The sequence below is a fragment of the Medicago sativa genome, chromosome 1 (assembly GCF_051527215.1).
Source record: "Medicago sativa cultivar Bolivia chromosome 1, Bolivia_mono, whole genome shotgun sequence".
NCBI lineage: Eukaryota > Viridiplantae > Streptophyta > Magnoliopsida > Fabales > Fabaceae > Medicago > Medicago sativa.
Window position 1 is genome coordinate 72,343,734 of NC_140749.1, and position 23,365 is coordinate 72,367,098.

Here is a 23,365-nt window from a genome sequence, read left to right on the forward strand (position 1 = left end):
TTATTTGATAGCAAAAGTTGTTGTGTTCCGATTAGATTGCAACAATCAATAATCAAAGTGCTTAATTTCTTACATCCAGAAAATGGGTTGACACAAGTATTTTCATCATTTGATGAAAATGAAATTTCTTCTAGATGGCAATATGTCAACTCAGGAAGGTCTAAATTTTGTGAAAATATCACTTTCCCTCTTGTTTTACGAAATGAAAGTTCGAGATGCTTTTAAAAAACGACATGACGACAAGATATTGGTAATCTCGATACTTTGATGCTTATAACCGGCTCCAAAAGTATTGATTGTAATTGACTCCATTTTATGTGACATTTCATATCTAAAGAGTTTAGTCAATATTTGAAAAGAAACAAAACCATCATAAGCGACAACTATTTTGTCAAAGGAACTGGAGCGATCACGATGAGTTAAGAATTTGTTGACAAAACTTCTGAAATTGGCGGTCGTTTGAAATCGGGTATTGTTTGTTATAAGATTAGAAGTATGTTTCCATAAGTTCTTCCATCTTTTGGACAATACACTTGTCCGGACAACTTCTAGTGTTGACAAGAATGTCATGATATACAATAATATGCAATTTGGTAGTTCACTTATCTTGTCCGTTTTCCTTTGACTACCCCTTGATATCTTCCTGTTTGGCTCATTCTTTTCAATATGGCTCCTCAACATCATCTAATCAAAATGAAACTTAATTGGTCAATTTTATTAAATTTCTCCAAAATGCTTTTAGAAAAGGTGAATGAAGCATATTTAAAACATTGAGTTGAGTTCAAGGTTTCACCCCTAAAAAATATTTTAAAATGCTTGGTATGTCTTAGGGCTTCGACTTCACCCTTATATTTCATTTGGTTAAATAGCTGCAAGCCGAGGATAATTTGAAAAGAAACTAACTTAAACTAACACATAACCAAACCCAGAACATTCTGAAGACATTTCGATCTCAATTAACATATTGAAGACATTTCGATCTCAATTATTCACAAAACAATCTTTCATAGTCTACATATTGTCTTTAGGTTGAAAGATATGCCTCAAAAGACTTAATTAATCTGGCTTATGAGATCTCCAATAAATTAAACCAACCATATATTAGCATTTAATCATAAAATCGACACTAAAAACGTATTTTATGAAACAAATCAATAAATCTACAAAAATCTAATCTATCTTACCTGATCAATGTGTAAATGAATACATCAAAATAAATGCATACCTTGTGCTTCAGAAAATTTCACGATTTTAGTAGAGATCAAGAATGATTGTCACTTCTCACAAAGAACGTATCTCTGATATTCAAGTAAAACAATTTCAAGACTTGGCTAACATAAACAATTGATAAACGAATAGTATAATGAAAATTGAGTGAAGATTCGCTTACCAGCAATTGGTATGAGAGAAACAATTCAAAAAAAGGCGGATAAGCATCGAAGAGAGAAAATAACATCAAATATATAGGTCTCAAGACCTAGAAAAAATTATAAGAAGGAAAATTAACCATGGGCCATCTTGTGTCAAGTACAAAACAAATTGTATGAGCTTACAAAATTTCATGGACAACAACTTTCCCCACCCCCAAAATCACTTTGAATTTACACATTCAAAAAATACTTCTTTTTTGTCGTTTGAATGTGTACTTTTAGAAAAATCATATCTTATAGAAATATACATCTAGAGTCATATGTAGTTTTTTTAGAAATGTAGTTACTCCCAAAATCATGTCAGCTTGACTACCTAGTTCACTTTAACCCCACTTATTCACCTTATAAGGTGAATTCTAGCCACTAGGCTACCTGACCAAAAAAAAAAAAAAAAAGAACTAAGCTTGTGTTTACTAATCTAATTATAATTATATTCAAATAATTAAAAAATACATGGAAAGACATGTCGGACACGTCGGGTTGGATCTTATAAACCCTTTTTGTTTTACAGGGCTAGTTTAGATTTTGAACCCACCATTGCTAGTTGGCCGTTCTTGCCTAACCCGCTAAAGAAATAGGCCAATGACAGGGCGAGGCAAGCATAAAAGAACATTTCTTACTTTTGAATATGAATATTTCTCATAATATTGAAAGGAATGAAAACCAACTATTTATATACATGAGATCTGATCTAAATAGGAATGCAATCCTATCATAACTCCTAATGATACTAACAGATCATACTATATTAAATATAATAAATATCAATCTCAACACTCCCCCTCAAGGTGGAGCATACATATCATATGCATCCATCTTGTCACATATGTAAGTTATCCGAGGACTCGTAGAGATTTAGTGAAGATATCTGGAACTTGATCCTTAGAATTGACAAATGAGGTTTTGATGACTCCAGAGAGAATCTTTTCCCTAATGAAATGACAGTCGACTTCTATATGCTTTGTTCTCTCGTGAAAAACCGGATTGAAGGAGAGGTGTAAAGTTGATTGGTTACACATACAAGTTCCATCTGACCAACCTTACAAAAACTTAATTCTTGCAGTAAATGTTTTAACCACACAAGCTCACTTGTAGCATGAGCCATTGCTCGATACTCGACTTCTGTACTTGATCAAGCAACGACTGTTTGCTTTTTGCTCTTCCATGAAATGAGATTTCCACCCACAAAAATACAATAACCAGAAGTAGATCGTCTATCACTTGCATCTCCTGCCCAATCGGCATCTGAATACCCAACGATATTAGTGTGGCCTCTATCAGTGAAAACAAGTCCTTTTCCAGGTGCTCTTTTGATGAACTTAAGAATTTGAACAACTGCATTCCAATGACTGTCACACGGAGAGTTAAAAAACTGACTTACTACGCTAAATGGAAAAGATGTCAGGTCTTGTTAGGGTAAGATAATTCAATTTTCCCACTAGTCTCCGGTATCTTCCTGGATCGGAATAAGGTTCCCCCTGGTCAGGAAGGAGCTTCACATTAGGATCCATAGGAGTGTCGGCTGGTTTGCAATCTATAAGACCTGTCTCCTCTAAAATATAAAGGGCATATTTTCTCTGAGAGATAGCAATGCCTGACTTTGATTGAGCCACCTCAATCCCAAGAAAGTAACGTAGAGGACCTAAGTCCTTAGTCTGAAAGTTTTGAAATAGGTGTTGTTTTAAGGCTTTGATACCTTCATAATCATCACCTGTAATCACAATATCATCAACATAAATTACAAGATAGATATATTGATTTGATGATGAACATTTAAGAAAGACAGGATGATCTGATTCGCAACGGGTCATCCCAAACTGCTGCAAAACTTTGCTAAATCGACCAAACCAAGCTCGAGGTGATTGTTTCAGGCCATATAAGGACTTCTGCAATTTGCATACTAGACTACGCCCTCCCTGAGCAACAAACCCAGGAGGTTGCTCCATATAAATCTCTTCTTCCGAGTCACCATGCAAGAAAGCATTCTTGATATCCAACTGAAATAAAGGCCAACGTTTCATGGCAGCCATAGCTATAAAGAGGCGAACAGATGTCATCTTCGCAACTGGTGAGAAGGTATCACTGTAATCTTGACCATAGACCTGAGTATAGCCTTTAGCCACTAATCGAGCCTTTAATCGATCAACTTGTCCGTCAGATCCCACTTTTACATTAAACACCCACTTGCAACCAACAACAGATTTTCCAGGAGGAGGTGGAACAAGCTCCCAAGTATGGTTGGATTCTAAAGCTACCATTTCAGAGTATGAATCCATCATAGCTTGTTCTTATTAGTCTTCAAAACATCTTCTGATCAGAGCTTTGACTTTATGTTGACCTTCCTTCAGATAGTTTTCTAAGTCTTTATAAGTTTCTAATTTTTTTTTCTTGAGCATCATAATGCTTTTCATTGTGCTCATAACTTGATTTATCATAACCAAAAACTTGACTTTGAATTTAGAATTTAATTATATGGTCATGCATAATTGAACATATCTTAAAGTATCAAATTGTGCTTTCATATATTGTTATCATCAAAACCTTAGAGATATTATTCTAAAACTCCCTTTGATTCAACAATATGTAATTTTTTTAGAATTGTAGTTACTCCAAAAATAATGCCACTTTGACCACCTAGTTCACTTTAGCCACAATTAGATGGATTAGAATTGAGTTTGCATTTACTATTCTAATCATAGTTATGTGAGGTGAGTTTAGATTTACCCTTTTTTTTGGAGAAATGATATTTGTACAACCATTTTCTAACAACTTTTTGACAACTTTCTATTTCATACTCACATCATGTTTTTATTCTCTCTCTTCTTTTTTCTCTCTCTATTGTTTTTGACCAATCAAATGAAAGAAAAACAAAGTTGTCAATAAAGTTGTTCTAAAGAGTTGTACAAATATCACTATTTTTTTTTTTGTGTAAGGTAAGTTTAGATTTTGAACTCACTGTTGCTAGTTGGCCGGCCTTGCCTAATACGCTAAAGAAATAGGCCAATGACAAGGTGAGGCAAGAATGAAAAAAAAAACATTTCTTACACATCTTTTTAAAGTCACAATTTGTTTTTCAATCTTATCCTCTATAAAGTAGAGACAAAAGGTCATTTAATTTTCTAAAGCACTAGGTATGCTTTCATCATGATATACATATAAGTCATTTAATTTAACTAGTTTGGTTTCATGGTTTCAACATCATGTTTCTAATAGTTCACCAATCGGTAAGCTCGTGAACTTTTTTACTTAGTCGTTATTCTTGAGTTTCATCTGGTGAACTGGACACTGATATATGAAAAGAGATCAAGCACGGCACACTTATGAAAATATATAGTTTAATGTTTTATGAATGAGGACAATGGTTGTTAAAAAAAACAAAAAAAGAATGGGGACAATCTGACCTATTTCATCGATTCAACTAGAAATCGGCAAGTTCATTACAGTAGAAACTCTTTGAATTAATACTCGGTAAATTAATAAACTCTCTAAAATAATAAATTTGTCCGGTCCCGACTTGGGCCAATGTAAAAAACTGAAAAACTCGATAAAATAATAAGATAATAATTTTTCGGGAGATCCCTTTATAATTTTCGGTCCCAAGAAAATTATAAATTAATAATTCATAGAAACTGAAAAAAATATATTAAGAATACATTGAACACATTTGTTCCTCTTGTTTACATTTACTGTACTTCAAAAGTCATTATTGATCTCCAATGCATATGAACACAGTAGTTACTAATTTACGTTGAGTCTCAAGGTTCGCTGCAACGTAATTCTAAGAGGCATAGACTAATTTGCCTTTTTGTTTGGTATGTACAGTATAATTACTTATAAACTCTTTAAATTAATAATTATTAATTTATCGATAAATTAATAACTCTTTAAATTAATAAATTTCTCCAGTCCTGACATTATTAATTTATAGAGTTTTATCTGTAGTTTAATATTTTTTTTTGATACAAATTACAATAGAGGACGAGTAGCCCCGTTCGTTAGTTTATTTAATCTCGGTTATATTGAAATTTAATTGATTTGGTTCAATTATTGCAAGGAAAAAAATATTTGATTCAACCGAAATTCGTTCAACTGATTTTCTTAACTATTTTATTGTTCTAAAATGGTTTTGTGGTATCTCTTAAACCAAATGTGCTACCAAAATATGCATTTGAGGGTAAAAACCAATGGTTTAAAGCCTAAATCAAGATCTAATTCGAGTTATTTTTTCAATTGGATCAATCATAGTTCACCTCAATTTGAGTTATTGTTAACTCTAATATTTCTAGGAGAAATGTATCTTAATAATATGAAGTTTATTTTACTTTTTTTTATGTTAATCTTACGATTCTTAGGGAAAATGAATTCTTTAGTAATTTGAAGCACGATCGAGAGGTAACTAAAGTCTATCTAAAAGTTATTTTCATTAGAAAACGAATTCAAATTCTTCCCAGCGATTCGTCACAGAAAAAACTCATTAATCACTTGTGTTCATTCCTTTATACCTAATATAATTATGACATCATAAATATAAAAATACATGACAAAATGGATATTAAAGCACTCATACCACCCCGTATAATTTTAGTTGTCGTTTTATGGTTGTGAATGATTTCTAAGGAAATAATTAGTTGGGTTGAATTTTGTGGTAAAATTATTTTTATTTATTAAAATACTCATGCTAGTTGTAATTAGTGTAGTACTTAAGTGAAATGAAAATTTAATAAATAATTTTTGCAAATTACTAGTCGTAATTTTTAGTAAAACTAGTAAAAGATCCGTGCTTTCGCACGGGTCACGTAACATTGTGATAATCATGTAAAAAATATTTAGATTGTTAATATTAGAATGATTATATATTATTAAATGAAAATTATGATTATTAATGTAATGTTTCTATTAAATATTTTTCTCTTATATATACAAAAATTTGTTAAACAGTTGAGTCACACCAATTATAGATTTTATTTGCTTATATATGCAAAAACAAATTTTTATGTTTTTGTTTTGGATAAACCGAGAGAGAGGACAAGCATCAAGAGGAAACACCGACATCCCAACTAGGTAATTTTTATGTACACATATAAGAAATTTTATATGATAAAATTTTGAAAACTCGTGACTATTTTCAAAAACAAAATTAATGTAGTGTTTCTATTAAATAACTTTTTATTTTATGCAAAAAAATGTTCAATGTTTGCACCACACCTGTTCCAGATTTTATGTACTTATATATCATAAACAAATTTTTATATAAATATATAAGAAAGTCTATATGATAAATTTTTTAAAACTCGTGACTATTTTCAAAATAAAAAATAATGTAATTTTTCCATTAAATAACTTTTTATTTTATATGCAAAATACTGTTCAATGTTTGCACCGCACCCGTTGCTAATTTTATGTACATATATCTGCATAAACAAATTTTTATATACATATATGAGAAAGTTGATATGATAAAATTTTGGAAACTCGTGACTATTTTCAAAATATCAACATTAATGTAGTGTTACTATTAAATAAATTTTTATTTTATATACAGAACACCGTTAAATATTTAAACCGCACTCGTTGAAGAATTTATATGATTATATATGCAGAAGGAAATTTGTATGTATCGACATGTGATAGTCGATATGATAAAATTTTGAAAACTCGTGACTATTTTCAAAATATCAACATTAATGTAGAGTTTCTATTAATTAAATTTTTATTTTCCATGCAAAAGACTGTTAAATGTTTGCAACGCTCCCGTTGCAGATTTTAAATATTAGTAGATGTTAGTAGATATGACCATTATTTGTAATCAATTTTTCAGAAAATAAATTAATTAATTCCATAGTAATCCGTGGAAATTGGTACACTTGTGATAAACATTATCCGTAATTAATTTTAAAAAATAAATAAATTAAATTTTGTTAAATGACCATTATGCACATAAAATTAAAGAGATCATGATGAGTTTTAATAAGGACGAGTATGAAATTTTGATGTACTTTGATTTTTATATATTGTTATCAGTAGATTTAATACTCTTACTAGTTGTAATTAGTGATGAAAATAATAATTGTTCACATTAGAGGTTCTAAGTTATTTAATTATAGCAAATTGGTTCTTTAAGTTTTTTCGTACAACATACGTCATTTAAGTTATTTAATTGTAACGAGTTAGTCTTTTCAATTATTTTTGTACAACTTAAGACCTTTTAAGTTATTTAATTGTAACTTTTAAGTGTCAAATAACTTACATTTCTAAGATAAGAAATTCCTGAAATTGTCACCTTTAAATAACTTAAATGACCTAAGTGGTAAAAAAAACTTAAAAACTAACTTATTTTAATTAAATAAATTAAAGGACCTAAGTGATCCTAAAAAAACTTAAACCAACTTAAAACAATTGAATAATTTAAAGGATCTCTTATTCTAAAGTCACACTTATTTGAAGATAAAGAAAAAATGCTAAAGTCCTCGTGAGCATAGCTCAATTGGCAGGGACATGCATTGTTATATGCAGGGGTCGGGGTTCGAACCCCGGACACCCACTTATTCACCTTGAAAAAGGTGAATTCTAGCCACTAGACTACTTGATCAAAAAAAAATGCTAAAATCAAATGGAAGGAATATATGATATATCCACATCATCCTCATTAAAATTTGCAAGTAACCTACGCATATCCATATCCATATCCATACCTATTACAAAAAGGGAAATGTTAACTTGTCCCCTCAAGGCACAAGTTAATGATTCAAAATAGAAATATTCTATTGTAATTAATGCATTTGACTTTAACTTTTTTACTTTTTAATAATTGAATGCACAAAATTTAAGAAAATATTTCCATTTTTGGGTTGCTTAACATGTGCCCTAAGAGCACAAGTTAACATGACCCTTTCAAAAATTAGGGTAATGTTAACGAGTTTCTTGAAGATACTTTTTAAAGATCTTAAGTAATAATTTTTTTTACGAAAATATATGTATTCAATATATTAGAAATTAAAAATATTTAATTTTTAAAAAAATTATTTTTTAATTTAAATTTTTTACAAAACAGATCAAAAAAAATTATCCCCGTATACCCACCCGCCGTCAACAATGCTTTAGAATAGCCATCCATTCCATCTTAGAAAGTGAGCCATCAACAATAAATATAAATCACAAAATAAGAATAAGAGGGAACATATGAAATAAAGTAGTGGATCCCTCCATTGAGGGCCGTAACAACAAGCACATGGTATGGGTCCACCATGTTCATGGATCTAAAGGCAATCACACCTCAACAAATCAGCTCCATTTACAACTTGACAGACAAGTGCATGTTGTGTACTACCTAATACTACAAAGGATCTTGCATATCATTCACAAAACTCTATACATTACACAATAAATATGATACGTATAAGGTAGGTATGTATGCACATACTCTGTCACGTAATGTACAAAATAAAAATAATGGGGGGACAAATCCAGCAATGATAACTGGAAACATTTGCATTATTATAAGTCAAGCACACGCTGGCAATAGACAGAGTCATATTTTTTTTCCCCTTATAAAACAAAAACTGGGTCATATAAACATCTTCTATATTATTTCTTGTCCCTAATGAATTTCCACCTAATTTCTCATTCATATATAATACACATATTAAGAGTGAAAAAAATACAAAAGAAATAGCAGACACATAATCATAATAATAATATAATCGAGAACTCTTATTCCTATATTAGCCTCGACCTTACTCGAGCCAACTTGCTTCCTTGGGATGCAGATTTATCAACCAGAAGTGGATTTTTGTCGGAACACAACAAGGATTTCAGCTTCTGTTCTTGCATTTTTCCACTGCCCTTGGTGCTGTAATTAACAATATATTTAAGATAAGATAAAATGTACCATAATGTTTTAAACCTAATTTGTTAAATGCATTTGAGTATAATACAAGTAAGTATATGATCATTTACCTAGCCCAATTGCCTCGGAACCTTTCATTATGCGAAGACGCTTGCACGATTGAACGAACATTCTGCAAAAATTGTGTAGATGAGCATCCAATTAATAAGAGTATGACTATGATCAAAATGTTATGAGTCGGGTTGAATTGGTTTTGACCAAATTTGTTACACGACGTAACAAATTTTTATTGGTTTGAGTTGGTTCGGTTCAGATCATCGGATAATGCATGAATTTTTTTAAATTAAAAAAATTAAAACAATGAAATGTGAGGTGAAAAAAAGGGCTACTCACTCCCAAGGAACATCACCAACAAGCATCCAATCACCATCTTTGTCTTCATATGTTGGTACATAATCAGAACCGTTCAAAAGGTCAATCAATTTGCTTTCATTCATAAAGTCCTTGGTAACTTGGGACCCACAATTGTCAATTGTGAAGGAACTAAACATTTTAGCCAGCGCATCTGACAGCTCTTGGTAACTCTTGTACAATTTAAGGTCCACCTTACGTAGATATGGTGCGCCATCCATGCTCACCTTAACAAATGCTCCATTCCCACCACCACTTGTGCTCTTATCTGCTTCTGATTCATTATTGCTCTTTTGAACATTTACTATGTTCTTTCTAAAGGATCTAACTGGTGGCCATCCCACAACTTGTGCCCTACAAATTCAATATTCATTAATCAATTAGTACTACATCAATAATTTCCAACTAATCTTATTAAACAGATCAAGATTCTCTACCATCGACTGCACGAATTTATGCAATCGATGACAAAAGACCATGATTCTCTATCGTCATTGACTGCATGAATTTACGCAGTAGATGACTGCATGAACATCAATGATCTTAATCGGATGGTCATACAATATCGATTGCATGAATGCGTGCAGTCGTTGACGGCAAAGAGTCCAATTTCTAATTAAACACAAATTCTCTAGTCCTTTATACTACAGTAAATTATGCATGAATTATTGGAGTGAGACTATATAACAATGTGATAGGTGACACGCACACAAGACAAGGCGTGTGGACTATCCTTTTCAACTTTATTTATCCTTTTGTTTGGGGGAATTAACAATATTATATGAGTGGATATAGAAAAAGTAAAGATTCCAAGTGTCTTGTCTTTTTCTTTTGTCTACCCGACAACCAACCATGCTATCCGCAGAAAAAATCCAACTAAAATAATACTATTATTATTGCTTGCCAACCTATTCCTTCAGCCACCATCCAATACTTTATTTTTTTTATTTTTTATTTTTAATTTTTCTTGCACATAATCTGGATGACATTTTTAGGATTTCTTTTCTCCTCCACCATGCCCTGATTGATTACCATACGTTGTCCATGTTTATTCTTTTAAAAATTGTGATGTTAGTTTATCTTATCATCAAGTGTGACACTTGCTGTAATAAAATTGATTTTGAAGGAATTTTTTATATAAATTTAGTGAGTTGAATGAAAAGTGATTTTAGATTAAAATTCATGTCAATATAGGTTAAATTTTATTCAAAAAATTTGAGGTTCAAATTCAAATGTTAGACAAACATTCAAAAATCTATCTTTAATTTAATTAGAATCAAATTTGACAGCAAGTTTAACTTTATTAAAAAAAATCGAACATTTTAAAATCAATTCTAATTCTATAGTCAATTTTGCATCTTTCAAAAGTTGAACTAAACATGCAGTAGAAAGTTTAATGTTAGTTTTTATGGACGAAATCTTATAAGCATATTGTAGTCAAGTTTAATATTATTGTTTAACAAAACAGGTTCAAAATAGAATTTAAATGTAAACATGTTTACACTCTCATTTAATTGTGCTGCAATAATATCATATTAGAATTAAGACTAAAAACTCATTACAAACTAATGTTTCAAAAATATGTTCAAAAGTAATCACACTGAATATGATATACAAACAAATTTAGAATTCTATGTTCAATTTTATTCCAATCAAACTCAAATTGCCAATAGTTTTTCACAAACAAATTCTAACAATACGTTTAGAACACGAAACAAACCACCAAAATTGTCATGTTCAAAAAAACTAAATCAAGTTGTAACAGCAAATTCTGCCAAAAATTATGGAACAAGAAACCTAATTGTAACCGTGTGATCTTTAATCACAAACAACCTTCTAACCTAATTAAAACATTTTTATAAGCAACCTAATTAAAACTTATTCAAAATAAATAATTAAAACTTGTTACAACATTTATCTAATCTTTTCAATTCAATGGCCCTTAAAAAAAAAAACTAATCTTTTCAATTCAATGTATCTATGATTTTTCATTTTAGTAATTTTCATCCTTAATTATCTATACTCTATGAACAAGGTGATAAAATTACATCCTCTTTCTAATAAGATTCCCCTCAATAGTGTTGCACACAAATTGAACAAATTTTCTAATAACCTATCTCAGTCTCAAACAAAACCTAGATATAACTTAATTATTCACTTAATCAACACAAATTAAAACAACAAAACAAAGATCAAATCTAATTCATCTATCATTAAACTCGTTAAGAATTATTTTAAAACAAAATTAAAAGTTCTATATATTCATGAGAAAGAAAAACTCACTTAGCACGAGGAGGAGGAGCAACAGTAGCAGAAGTTGTTGTGTCTTTGCCTTTGTTTTCAGCTACAGAAGCTATAGTTGAAGAAGATGAAGCAGAATCATTTATAGGAGAAAGATTAAGCTTCAAATCAACATTAGCAGTTTCTGAGAAACCTCTCTTTCCACAACTATTTTTAACAGGTGATTCTCCGTGATCACCTGCACCTGGAAGACCGAGTCGTAACTCGGTCTCCTCAAAATTTATCAAGCTGTACTTGTCTCTCTCTGCATCCCCAACGTTAGTCATTTTCTCTTTTCTTGCTACACAGAAGAATGTTTTTCTTTTTCTTTTTTTGGTGAAAGATGAAAGAGAAATATGTGAGAATTTGTGAAGAGTTTTTTTGTGCGTTTAGAAGATGGTTTTGGTGATATATTTGGTGAAGGGGTTATGGGGGAACCGTATGGATGGAGATGTTGACACGTGTATGGGTTTTGATGGTTGGATTATAAGGGGATTTGTCGGGAAAATGAGGTCATGGATGATGTAATAATAAGAATGATTGTGGTTTTTGTAGTGGACATACTAGTTTGGTCCTGCCCCTACTTGCCTGCCTTTTCCTTTGCTACCCACCAATTAACAATTCTTTTTAGACCAATCTTATTTGGTGGGAATGATTTGTAAAAATAAAGTGAAAAATTCATATAAATAGAAGATTTGATCAACTATATTTTGGCTTTGGATGTTCATATATGGGATAGTGTGTTATCACATAAGATTCTTGTGTTTATTGTGAATAATAAACATTTTTCTTCTTCTTATATATACATTGTTAAACGACAATTATATTGTGTGCAAGTAATATGATATGTTGAATCATATACCAGTTTTCTTTTTACTTCTGGATCAATAAATTTCATTATAGTTGTGTGTTTAGTGACACATGAGGATGAAGGGTTAAGCCTGGTCTAGAGGCGACTAAGGATAGTAACTAGGCTATGGAGCTCATTGGTCGATGTTTTCAAAGGAAATATCGTGTGTGTTAGTGAGGTCTTGTACATAACCGATTGATCTTTGAAAGATGGTATTTTTTGTATATATCTTAACCCTCTCCATTTGGTTAATTGGATTTGGATTTTATATGATGTACATACTAATCAACTTGTATCTTTTGAGATTTTGCCTAGTTCATGTAGGATATTTAAACTCCTACTTTTATATTGAGGAAGTGTTTGTTAGACAATATGTAATGGGCCTTTGGTTGTAATTGGGCTAAGGGTATTTTAGTCTTTTTTAATGTCTAGTATTTATACTCTATTGTTACTCTTTCTTCATTGAACAATTGTTATTCTAATGAAAACCCTTGCCGTTTTTGTCTATTGTTAACATGGTATCAGAGCTTGGTTGGTTCTTTTAGGACCTTGGAAGTTTGATGACAATTGTTCCTTGATCTATGAAGTTTTGGTTCCGCTTGTTCTCTCCTCAATTTTTGGATCGATGCTGTTTAAGTTTTGATTGCTTCTCTTGGTTATGTGTTCGGTTGGTTTTCTATCCCTTTCTTAGTTGGCTATTTCTAATTATTAGTGAACACTTGTAGATTGTGGCTCGAATTTTGTCTTGTTGTGTGAAGCTTGATTTCATCTTCTATTGGCTTCGTAGAGATTTTAATTTTTGGTTCCATGTTCCCTTTCTTGTTGGCATTAGTTACTCAACAAAATTATAGGCGTTTTTGATTTTGAGATTTTAGGAATCCGTATTTGATTTCTTTGTTACAAAGTGCTTTTGTAGCGTGCTTTTGTAGCAGTATTTTGTTTCTATCAAACCTTGTTTGCAATGGCTGGTGATAAAGATGATTCTCTCCAATCTATTAGTGTCCAACTCAATGGAGAAAATTATTCTTATTGGAGTTATGTAATGAAAAACTTTTTGATAGGAAAAGATATGTGGAGTTATATTGATGGAACTTATGTTAAGCCTACGGATAAAAATGATGTTGATAAGTATGCAGAAGCTTTGAAAACATGGAATAAAAGAAATTAAAAAATTATTACTTGGATCAATAATTCATTTTCTCAGTCAATAGGTATGCAATTGGCAAAATTCGATACTGCTCAAGAGGTTTTGGGTCATTTGAAACGTTTGTATGAGCAATCCAATTTTGCAAAACGGTACAAGTTGGAGAGTGATATTAGGAATCTTAAACAGAATAATTTGACTGTTCATGAATTCTATTCGGCCATGACTAATTTGTGGGATCAATTGGCTCTTATGGAATCATCTGAATTGAAAGGTGTCAAAGCGTACACTGACCAAAGAGAAGAACAACGTTTGGTACAACTTCTAATGGCTCTTCGTGATGATTTTGAGGGACTTCGTGGAGCTATTTTGCATCGTAATCCTCTTCCTAGTGTTGATTCAATGGTTAGTGAATTGTTGGCAGAAGAAACTAGGCTTAAGTCTCAGTCTGATTTGCATCAAGGAAAAGGAATTATCCCGAATCCTCCATCTGTTTTTGCAGCTCCTTTTCACAAAGGAAAACCTCAGGGGAGGGCTGGTATTGGTAGTGATGAATGTGCATTTTGCAAGGAGAAAGGTCATTGGAAAGCACAATGTCCAAAGTTATTGAAGGCAAATAAAACGAATTTTATGGCTCCATCATCCAACGTTGTTTCTCCTATTGCTCCTACTATGGTTGGTACTTCACAAGCAGCTGATCTTGTTGCACAATTTCAAAAGTTTCTCTCTACTCAGCCACATGCTATGTCTGCCTCCTTTGGATCCATAATTCAGGAGGCTAATTGGGATATGTCGTAGACCTGAGGACTTTATGTATTGGAAGAGGTTTAATGATTCTTCTCTTTAATTGTCTCTTCTTTGATTGTCTTCCTCTCTTTGTTTCTTTCTTCTTCTGATTAATTGTTTCCCCGTATTGCTTCTTTGATTGATTTGTCTTTCTCCCTTTTGATTCTTCTGTTTGGTTGCTTATCTCCCTTTTGGTTCTTCTGTTTGGTTGCTTCTCTCCCTTTTGATTCTTCTGTTTAGTTGCTTCTCTCCCTTTTGGTTCTTCTGTTTGGTTGCTCCTCTCCCTTTTGCTTCTTCTATTTGGTTGCTTCTCTCCCTTTTGGTTCTTCTGTTTAGTTGCTCCTCTCCTTTTTGCTTCTTCTGATTGGTTTCTTCCCCCTTTTGATTCTTCTGATTGGTTTCTTCCCCCTTTTGATTCTTCTTTGTTTGATTGGTATTCTCCCTCATTGCCTTCTTTTGTTTGATTGTTCCTCTCTCTATTTGTTTCTTCTCTTTGATTGTCTATCTCTATTGGATTGTTTGATTGCTTCTTTCTCCCTATTTGGTTTCTTTTGTCTGATTGCCTCTTTGTGTGTCGGTTTCTTCTGTTTTGGTTGCTTCACTGTCGGTTCTTCAATTTGGTTTGGATCAAAATTGTTTGGCTTAAATTGGCTTGGTTTGATTTGACTCTTCTCTTTGTTGGTTCATCTTTTTAGGCGGTGCTTCTCTTTATGTTGGTTACTATGTTAGAATTTTATTTTATGTATTATTGAATAAGTTTGCATTTCTTGTTTGTCAAACTCTCAATGCTCCATGTTAATGCATTGTGAGTTTGAGGGGAGATGTTAGACAATATGTAATGGGCCTTTGGTTGTAATTGGGCTAAGGGTATTTTAGTCTTTTTTAATGTCTAGTATTTATACTCTATTGTTACTCTTTCTTCATTGAACAATTGTTATTCTAATGAAAACCCTAGCCGTTTTTGTCTATTGTTAACAGTGTTGAGGAATTAGTTCAAATTTTCAAATAAATGCATATGAGTAGAAATTTAAGATGTACATTTTATGTAATTGATGAATATAATTATCTTGACATTTGTAAAATCTCACAATTTGAAAGAGAAGTGAGACAATTAATGTCCACTTTGTCATATTTATGCATGCAAGTTAGCTTACCTAAAAATAAAGATGCTTGTGAAGATGTGAAGTTAGCGTCCGATGCACATTGGGGCACCCATGGGGTGGAGCCCCCTCTCCCACTAATTCAAACACATGTAGTATAATTCCTCATTCATATGCTCTATACATACATATAAGTATTTTTTTTTTTGAATAAATAAACATACATATAAGTATAATATCATCTAATAAACACTTATTATATATATTTTATTTAGTTAAATATGTTTTTGGTCTTTTAATACGAACTTTTATTTTTAGTTTCTTTAAAAACTTTCTTCAAACATCGGTCCCTCTAAAATTTCTCTTTTGAATTACAGTCCTTAGTTTTTTACAAAAATTTACGTTACATGTTCCATATGAATATTTTTATGGTATATCATTGATAAGACCTTTGATAAGACCTTAACATATATATTAATCCCTAGTTAGTTAGTAGTTAGCATTTGTGATATTCTTTTCAAGCTCCACATCTTGAAGCCCCTGATTTGTTATTCATCTTATTTTCTATCGCCATATATTCTATTTGTTTTGTTCATACTTAATTGTTTTCCGTGTCTAATATTTTTATTGGGTTACTTCTGCAAGGTTGTAACTATATGAAGTTATGAATATTTTTTTTTTTTTAAGATGTTGTTCTTATGTTATGTCTGAAATATACAAAAAAGTGTACTTTTTTTTAAAGCTAAAGTTTATGTTCTTCTCTTGCATCTGCAGCTCACATCTAAACCGTTCTAAACCCATCCGCACCATCGACATCCGCTGAAACCAACATGGGATCTAACCGGTACATTTACGAACTGAAATGGATGGGGGTTTTTCACCCGCAAGTAGTCTATGGTTCCTATTTTTCGGTCTATTGTTAACTAGAAGTCTGAGACCGACCGTTGTCCACCCCTACCTTAAAGTATCACTTTTGTTGTAATTTTGATACCATCTCATATTTTGGCCCTAAAAAACTATGCTTCCGAGTGATTTTTGGCCCCAAAATAGTAATTTATCACCCCAAATTTTGAATATGAAGATAAAATATCACTTTTGGATAAAAAAAAAAAAAAAAATCATCTATTTTAGAGCGAAAATTTTGGGTTGGGGAAAAAGTTAAACAAATGTGATACTTGAGGGACCAACAAATTTAATTTTAAAAAGGGAGACTATTTTCATGAACACGATAAAATAAGGGGATAAAAAATGCAATTAAGTTAACTATATAACTACATTATCTTATTTTCTTGAAAAACAATAAATATTGTAATTCAATTTAGTTTAAAATATATTAATATTTTTTTTGAACCCCCCATTCAATTGATTTCTGAATTTATCCTTCGGTGAAGACCATCAACCATGTCGAGTAGAGAAGAGGCGTGAATAATGATTTAATACGCGAGATGTAAGTGTTATCATTCTTTGTAACTCTTGAGCATAGTATTGTAGGGTACTCATATTGGGTTGAGTCACATTGTCGTAATCTTATTTGAAGTGATGAATAAATTACGGTAAAGTGTTCTCGATTATGTAGGTATAGGTGACGAATCATATAAATAAATCTTTGTGTTTTATATTCTCTTTGTAGTTTGCTCTTGTATGCTCCATCAAAGATGGCATTTTCTCCAATGAAATCCATTATAGAAACACCTTCAAATTCAAATATAATCATAACTTTAAATTATAATTTTAAAACATTTGTATTGTAGCTAGAGTAGACTACAAATCCATGTACAAATGAAACGCACTCCGTGTCTTGACTCTTAAGATAAAATTGTAACTGTTCTCCCACTGCTTCTCATTCGTTTATCGTTTTAGTCAATACTTCTTTATATAATACAAAAGCATACATCTAAAAGCAATAGTACACATGGCATCTTCATACTCCTCATTTCATTTAATATTTTTCCATCAACCAATTAAAATGTATCTTGACTCATTCATTTTCTATTAGCAAATCAAAATTGATCATGACTCACTTATTTTTCACCAACCAATCAAAATTGATCTTGATATGATTTTTTCCCTATATATAGACAATTTGATTTTCTATTATTTTCATCTATCTCTTCATCCCATAAAAAATCACTGCTTTCAACCTCATTCTCTTTTCTTTTATTTGTTTATTTTTTATTGTTTTGTTGTTTATTTAACATTTCTTATTGTTATGTTCCTTTTTATGTGATTTCTTAGGTTTATGTTTCTTATTCATATTCTCTTTTCAATTTTCTTTTGGTGTTTATATGTTCTTTGTTTTTGTTCGGATCTTTATTTTGGACATGGAAGTCAATCAAGAGAAAAGAAGAAATGCATCACATATAAATTAGAATATATATGAAGGATTTCTATTACCACGTTCAAATATAATTACTTTCATCCCCCTTTTGTTTTATTTTATTAATCCCTCAATACTCACAACTTTTTCTATCTATCTATTCTTTTTTGTTTAATTTTTCTTAAGTTTCTTATGTTGTTATTTTACTTTTAATATCTTGCTCTTTTATATTTTATTTTGGTTTTTGATTTTTTTTGTTTTTTGCTACTTTATGCTTGAGATGGAAACCAGTCGATAGACAAGAAGAACAGCATCCCATTTTCACAAAATTGATTGAATCGATAACTTTGGAGTGAAAAAGATAAGAAATACGTAATAGAAAATCGATTTTATGGCACCTTTGGTTTTTGTTTTTTGAGTCAAAAAGTTCCTTTTTCTTTATCTAAAAGGGAGCAAGGTGCTACCCTAAAATTTTAAGTGCAGTTTCAAAAAAATAATAAACCTTCCAGTCATTTATATTTTATTTCCTTCATCCTAATTAAATATTTAAATGAGTTTATACTATTATTAAAATTAATATCCTAATTAAAGATTATTAAATTATTATGTTTTTTAAGTGAACAAATATTAATGTTTTATTCAACGTCATGTTTTTTTATCCATCATCCATTCTATTATTAAAATTAATAATCACATATGCTTTAAAACTGCATTAATATTTTTATTAATTACCTTATTTATAAATGTAAAGTTGTAAAAGTCTTATAACAACAAAATTAAATGAATTTTCGATTACTTATTAATCATGTTTCAATGGCACTTTGCCCCCTCAAAAAAAAAAAATGTTTCAATGACAACCATCAAATTACTATCATTGTTTGATTTCTCAATCAATCAAATGGATTCATGCACCCTTTGTCTTAATTTTTGACCAATTAGATTTAACTAAATCATCAAAGGTTTCAATCATACACGTATTTCCTAACAATAAGCTAAATATAATTTTTTTTGTTCAACAAATATAATTCCTATAACAAGCAAAATGTATGTTTTTCCGCTCAATTTTCAACCATAACATAGCATGTTGACAAGACATTTTTTTCTTTTATTTTTCTACAAAAGATGCAAAATCATGTAACCATTTAATGATATATCAATTGCCTAATTAAATGTATTTATTGGTTTCCTTTGATTGTGTTTTTTCCATGATGTTATAGGTTCTTGGTACAAGATTGGATGAAGAAGAAAACAGTTGATTTTTTTTGGGCAAAGAAAAAAAATAATCTAACAACTAATTACTAACACTTGACATTAAAAAAAACCTTTGTTTTATAGGATATTTTTTTTCTTAATTAAATATATAACTTTTAAACTATGATAATCAATAAAACCTTACGTCTTTCATTTTAAATATTATTCAAAACATTTTGCAAATTCCGTCAAAAAAAAAGACATTTTGCAAATTAAAAATAGAAAATAATTGACATTTTAAGGATCTACGCTAACAAAAAATTTTAAGATAAACATTTATGGAAAAAAAGAAGCAGGGGATGTAAATCTAACCCGATAAAAAATTGGGGACATAAATCGAATCCAGAAAAAGAGCCAACACGGTCTTTTCTATTCATTTCCGTGATAGTCTTTGTCCCAATCGTTGTTTTTATCATCTTGAATTTCATTTGAAAATATTATGGCATTTAATCAAATGAACTTTGTTCATTGATATGAACAAATATGCTAAAATTAATTTGCGATAAAATATTTCTAAGTATACAACAATGCCTTAAACTTATGTAAAAAAAAAATGCCTTAATTATTTTACCAAGGACTTAAATACTATACTATATACATTAAATTTTTCCAGCTTATTATAGAAGTTTCTTATTCATAGCACCATCGTCACTAATTATAATTTACAATTTTTTGTCTTGGACCATGAGAATGGGTGTAAAAAAAAATTAAGCAAATTTCTTACTAATTTTTAAAAAGTTACTTTGAAATTAACCTTAGAGTGTATTCTCATTTTTATTAATATGGAATTTATATTTATATTGTTAATATATTTCATGCAGTGACCTTTAACGACATAATATATTGTTAATCCATTTGATTAATACAGGTATTCAATTGAAATTAATTTAAATTATAAATATTTGTGAAGTAAATAATTTTTTACCTCTCAAAATAAGAATTTTTTTTCTTTGTAGAAAAAAAAATATTTTTGTTGTAAAGGACTCTTTGTCTACCGGAGTTTGATCGAAAGATTGTTCTACCGAAAAATTAAACTCGAATTTCTTGATTAATTTGGAACTCACTAACCACTTGAGTTCAATTACAATCAATGCTTTTTAGTAAAAATATTTCAAATAATTCTAATTTCATAAATTATATTAATGCTCAAATGAATTTTTCAGTCCTGTCATTGCAACCCGGTTGGAAGCTCCATTGGCATTGATATGCAGGTGTCAATGTTCAAACTTATACCCCTCATTGTGTGAATTTAACCGCAAGAGTACTTGAGAGAAAAAATACAAAATATCTCATGATTATATTTCTCTAATTCCTCTAATTTATATAAATGGAAAGGATATATTATAAAAACCATTTTAAATATGAATGTGTTGTATGTTTTAGGAGTTCATGAAAATGGAAAGAAAATGCTAATAACAATATTGAATAAATAAATGTTAATTTTTTTAGAGGACAAATGAATGTTGATTAGTAATTACTGTAGATTCAAACAAAATTACGACGATGTTGATTTAAAAAATAAATAAATAAAACAAGAAATTTTGTTCAAGTGGATAATTAACTCCATCAACAATGAATTATTATGGAGAACATGAGTTTGATTCTAGGTGGAACAGTTATTTGGTCAAACTTTACTAACCTCCCGACTTAAATTAAGATTACTAGGACCCCTTTACCTTTAAAACCATAGGGTAAACACCATAATAAACAGTGGTGGACCTAATAGAGAATAATGTTTATGAAACGACTCTCTTCACTTTTATACAGATCTAATTAAATAAATTATTGTAAAATAAATGAGTGTTTTGGAATATAACAATATAGTTATTTGTGGAACTCATTTGTTGATGAAATTACATTCTTATTAAGTATTATTATTAAAAAATAAATGAGTAATGTGTATAAGCGACTCATTCAAAATCTCAAATTGGCGAGAGCTTTTATTCATACAAATTTAACTCATGTTTCATTTAAAATTAATGTTTGAAATAATGAATCGAATTAATATACTAATTAAATTAAAGCTAATTTATATTAGAAATAAATTCATAATTTACATTTAATAAGTTAAATTTTGATATGTAAATACACAATAGTACAAAATTTGTAATAAAGAAGTAAAAAAGGTAGTAAATTTTATATATTTTATGATATATATAAAATAAATCATCATTAACCCAAAAACGTTTAAATAAGATGACATGAGTCTATTATTGCTCCTTTATTTTACGAACAATAATAGAACTATGAGCAAAAGCCACTCTCTCATGCTTCCTTTTATCATTTTCATACACTAAGTTTGATAATCAAATTTAACTAAGAGAATCAGACAAGTGAGGTTGACACCCAATCTTCACCCAAAATCTTAAGACATTAGATATATGGATCATGTCACTTAAATTTTGTTTAAAATCTACTCTTCCATCAACTATAGAACTTTAAATAACAGTTAACACATTGACATATCTTAATCAAGTGTTTGCATCTTCGCGTCTGCAATTCTGTGACATAGTTAAATAACATAAAGTGGAGGCACAACATGTTATAAAAGGTTGGTTCGTGGTGGTTTTATGGAGGGAGATTTATGTTCCTTTATTTTACGAGAGAAAGAAAATTAGAAGAAAAAATAAAGCATGTGAAAAATGAATTTGAACATGAGAGAAGATAAAGGAAAACAATAAGTATTATGTGTTTTATCCGTGAGAATATAGGATATTCTCAAAAAATTTATGGTTTAAGTTGTTGGTAATTTTATGGTTTTTTTGAAGTAGTTGGAGATTTTTGGATAACCATTTTCCCAAAAATTAGAGTAAATTAAAAAAATGTCATACTTTAAAATGTCTAATAAACATATATTTTGTCAATTCAACATAACACATCTACAATTTTTAATTGTATATTGCCATCAAAGACTAAAAGTGAAGGAATTTAAAATAATAGAGGTTGAATGAAAAAATTCTCAAAAAACATAATGACAATAAAAAACTAAATTTAAAGATCAAACAATTAAGCAGATGACATCTAAAAACTAAAAAAATAAAATAGTTCGTCATAATTTTCTTACTACCGGGGATTATACATTTAGTTGAATCATCATTTTAGACTAAAAGAAACTACATAAGTGATATTGACATCACATCTTCACCCTAAATCTTAAGACATTAGGTATGTTATGTTGCTCAACGGCTACTCTTGCATTCAATGTTGAACTTTTACTCACATTTGACACAATAACAACTCTCCCACTCGCGCTTCCGCTACAAAGTCGAACCGGGTTTTGTTACGACCGTTGGAATTTATGGGGGAACTCACGTTGGTGTGGATTGACCCATTGGACCTAGAGCAATCATCCAAGTGAGAACGATATTACATTTTCACCGAATATTTAAGGCATTAAGTATACGAGTCTTCCGACTTATATGTTGTCCAACCTCCACTCTTTTATTCAATGTTGAAATGTAACTTACATTTGATACATACAACATTTTTTTCACTTAACTATGGTTGAATTCTAGCCCGTGCTTGGCACGGGTATCCATACTAGTTTGTTTCATTTTCTTTTTGGTTGAACTTTTGTTTCATTTTAATTATCATATTATGTTATTATTGATTACAGTATTTTATATAATACTCTTACTACTATTAACCTACTTTTTTTAATCAGTTTATTTTTCTTAGAAAATTTAATTAAAATTACAGGTGGTAAATATTAGAAAACTACACAGACTGTTCGCACACAAAAAAACTATACAATAACTCTGAGGGTTTGGTTTAATGGTAAAAATATAACAAGCCATGATCTAAATTTTTTTGAGTTCAAGTCGTGCTAGTACCTTTGTAGGAAAGTAAATATTAATATTTTTGTAAGCGTTATTCGAGTCTGAATGTCTTCCTTGTTTTAGACTAGAGCACCATCCCTTCACTCTAAATTTTTATTTAAAAAAAACTAC

At 30.2% G+C, this 23,365-nt stretch overlaps 2 protein-coding genes across 2 annotated transcripts; one reads left to right on the forward strand and one right to left on the reverse strand.

Annotated features, from left to right (window-relative positions):
- Nucleotides 1–8,877: 8,877 nt before the first annotated feature.
- On the reverse strand, nucleotides 8,878–12,352 carry LOC146957111 (auxin-responsive protein IAA16-like). Its single transcript, XM_085734298.1, has 4 exons — nucleotides 11,971–12,352; nucleotides 9,670–10,041; nucleotides 9,387–9,448; nucleotides 8,878–9,279 (listed from the first exon to the last, which is right to left on the reverse strand). Exons 1-4 carry the CDS (start codon nucleotides 12,252–12,254, stop codon nucleotides 9,242–9,244), a joined length of 756 nt encoding a protein of 251 aa, XP_085590424.1. The 5' UTR covers nucleotides 12,255–12,352; the 3' UTR covers nucleotides 8,878–9,241.
- LOC146957112 (uncharacterized) lies at nucleotides 12,290–15,722 on the forward strand. Its single transcript, XM_085734309.1, has one exon. It carries the CDS (start codon nucleotides 14,031–14,033, stop codon nucleotides 14,757–14,759), a length of 729 nt encoding a protein of 242 aa, XP_085590435.1. The 5' UTR covers nucleotides 12,290–14,030; the 3' UTR covers nucleotides 14,760–15,722.
- Nucleotides 15,723–23,365: the final 7,643 nt, after the last annotated feature.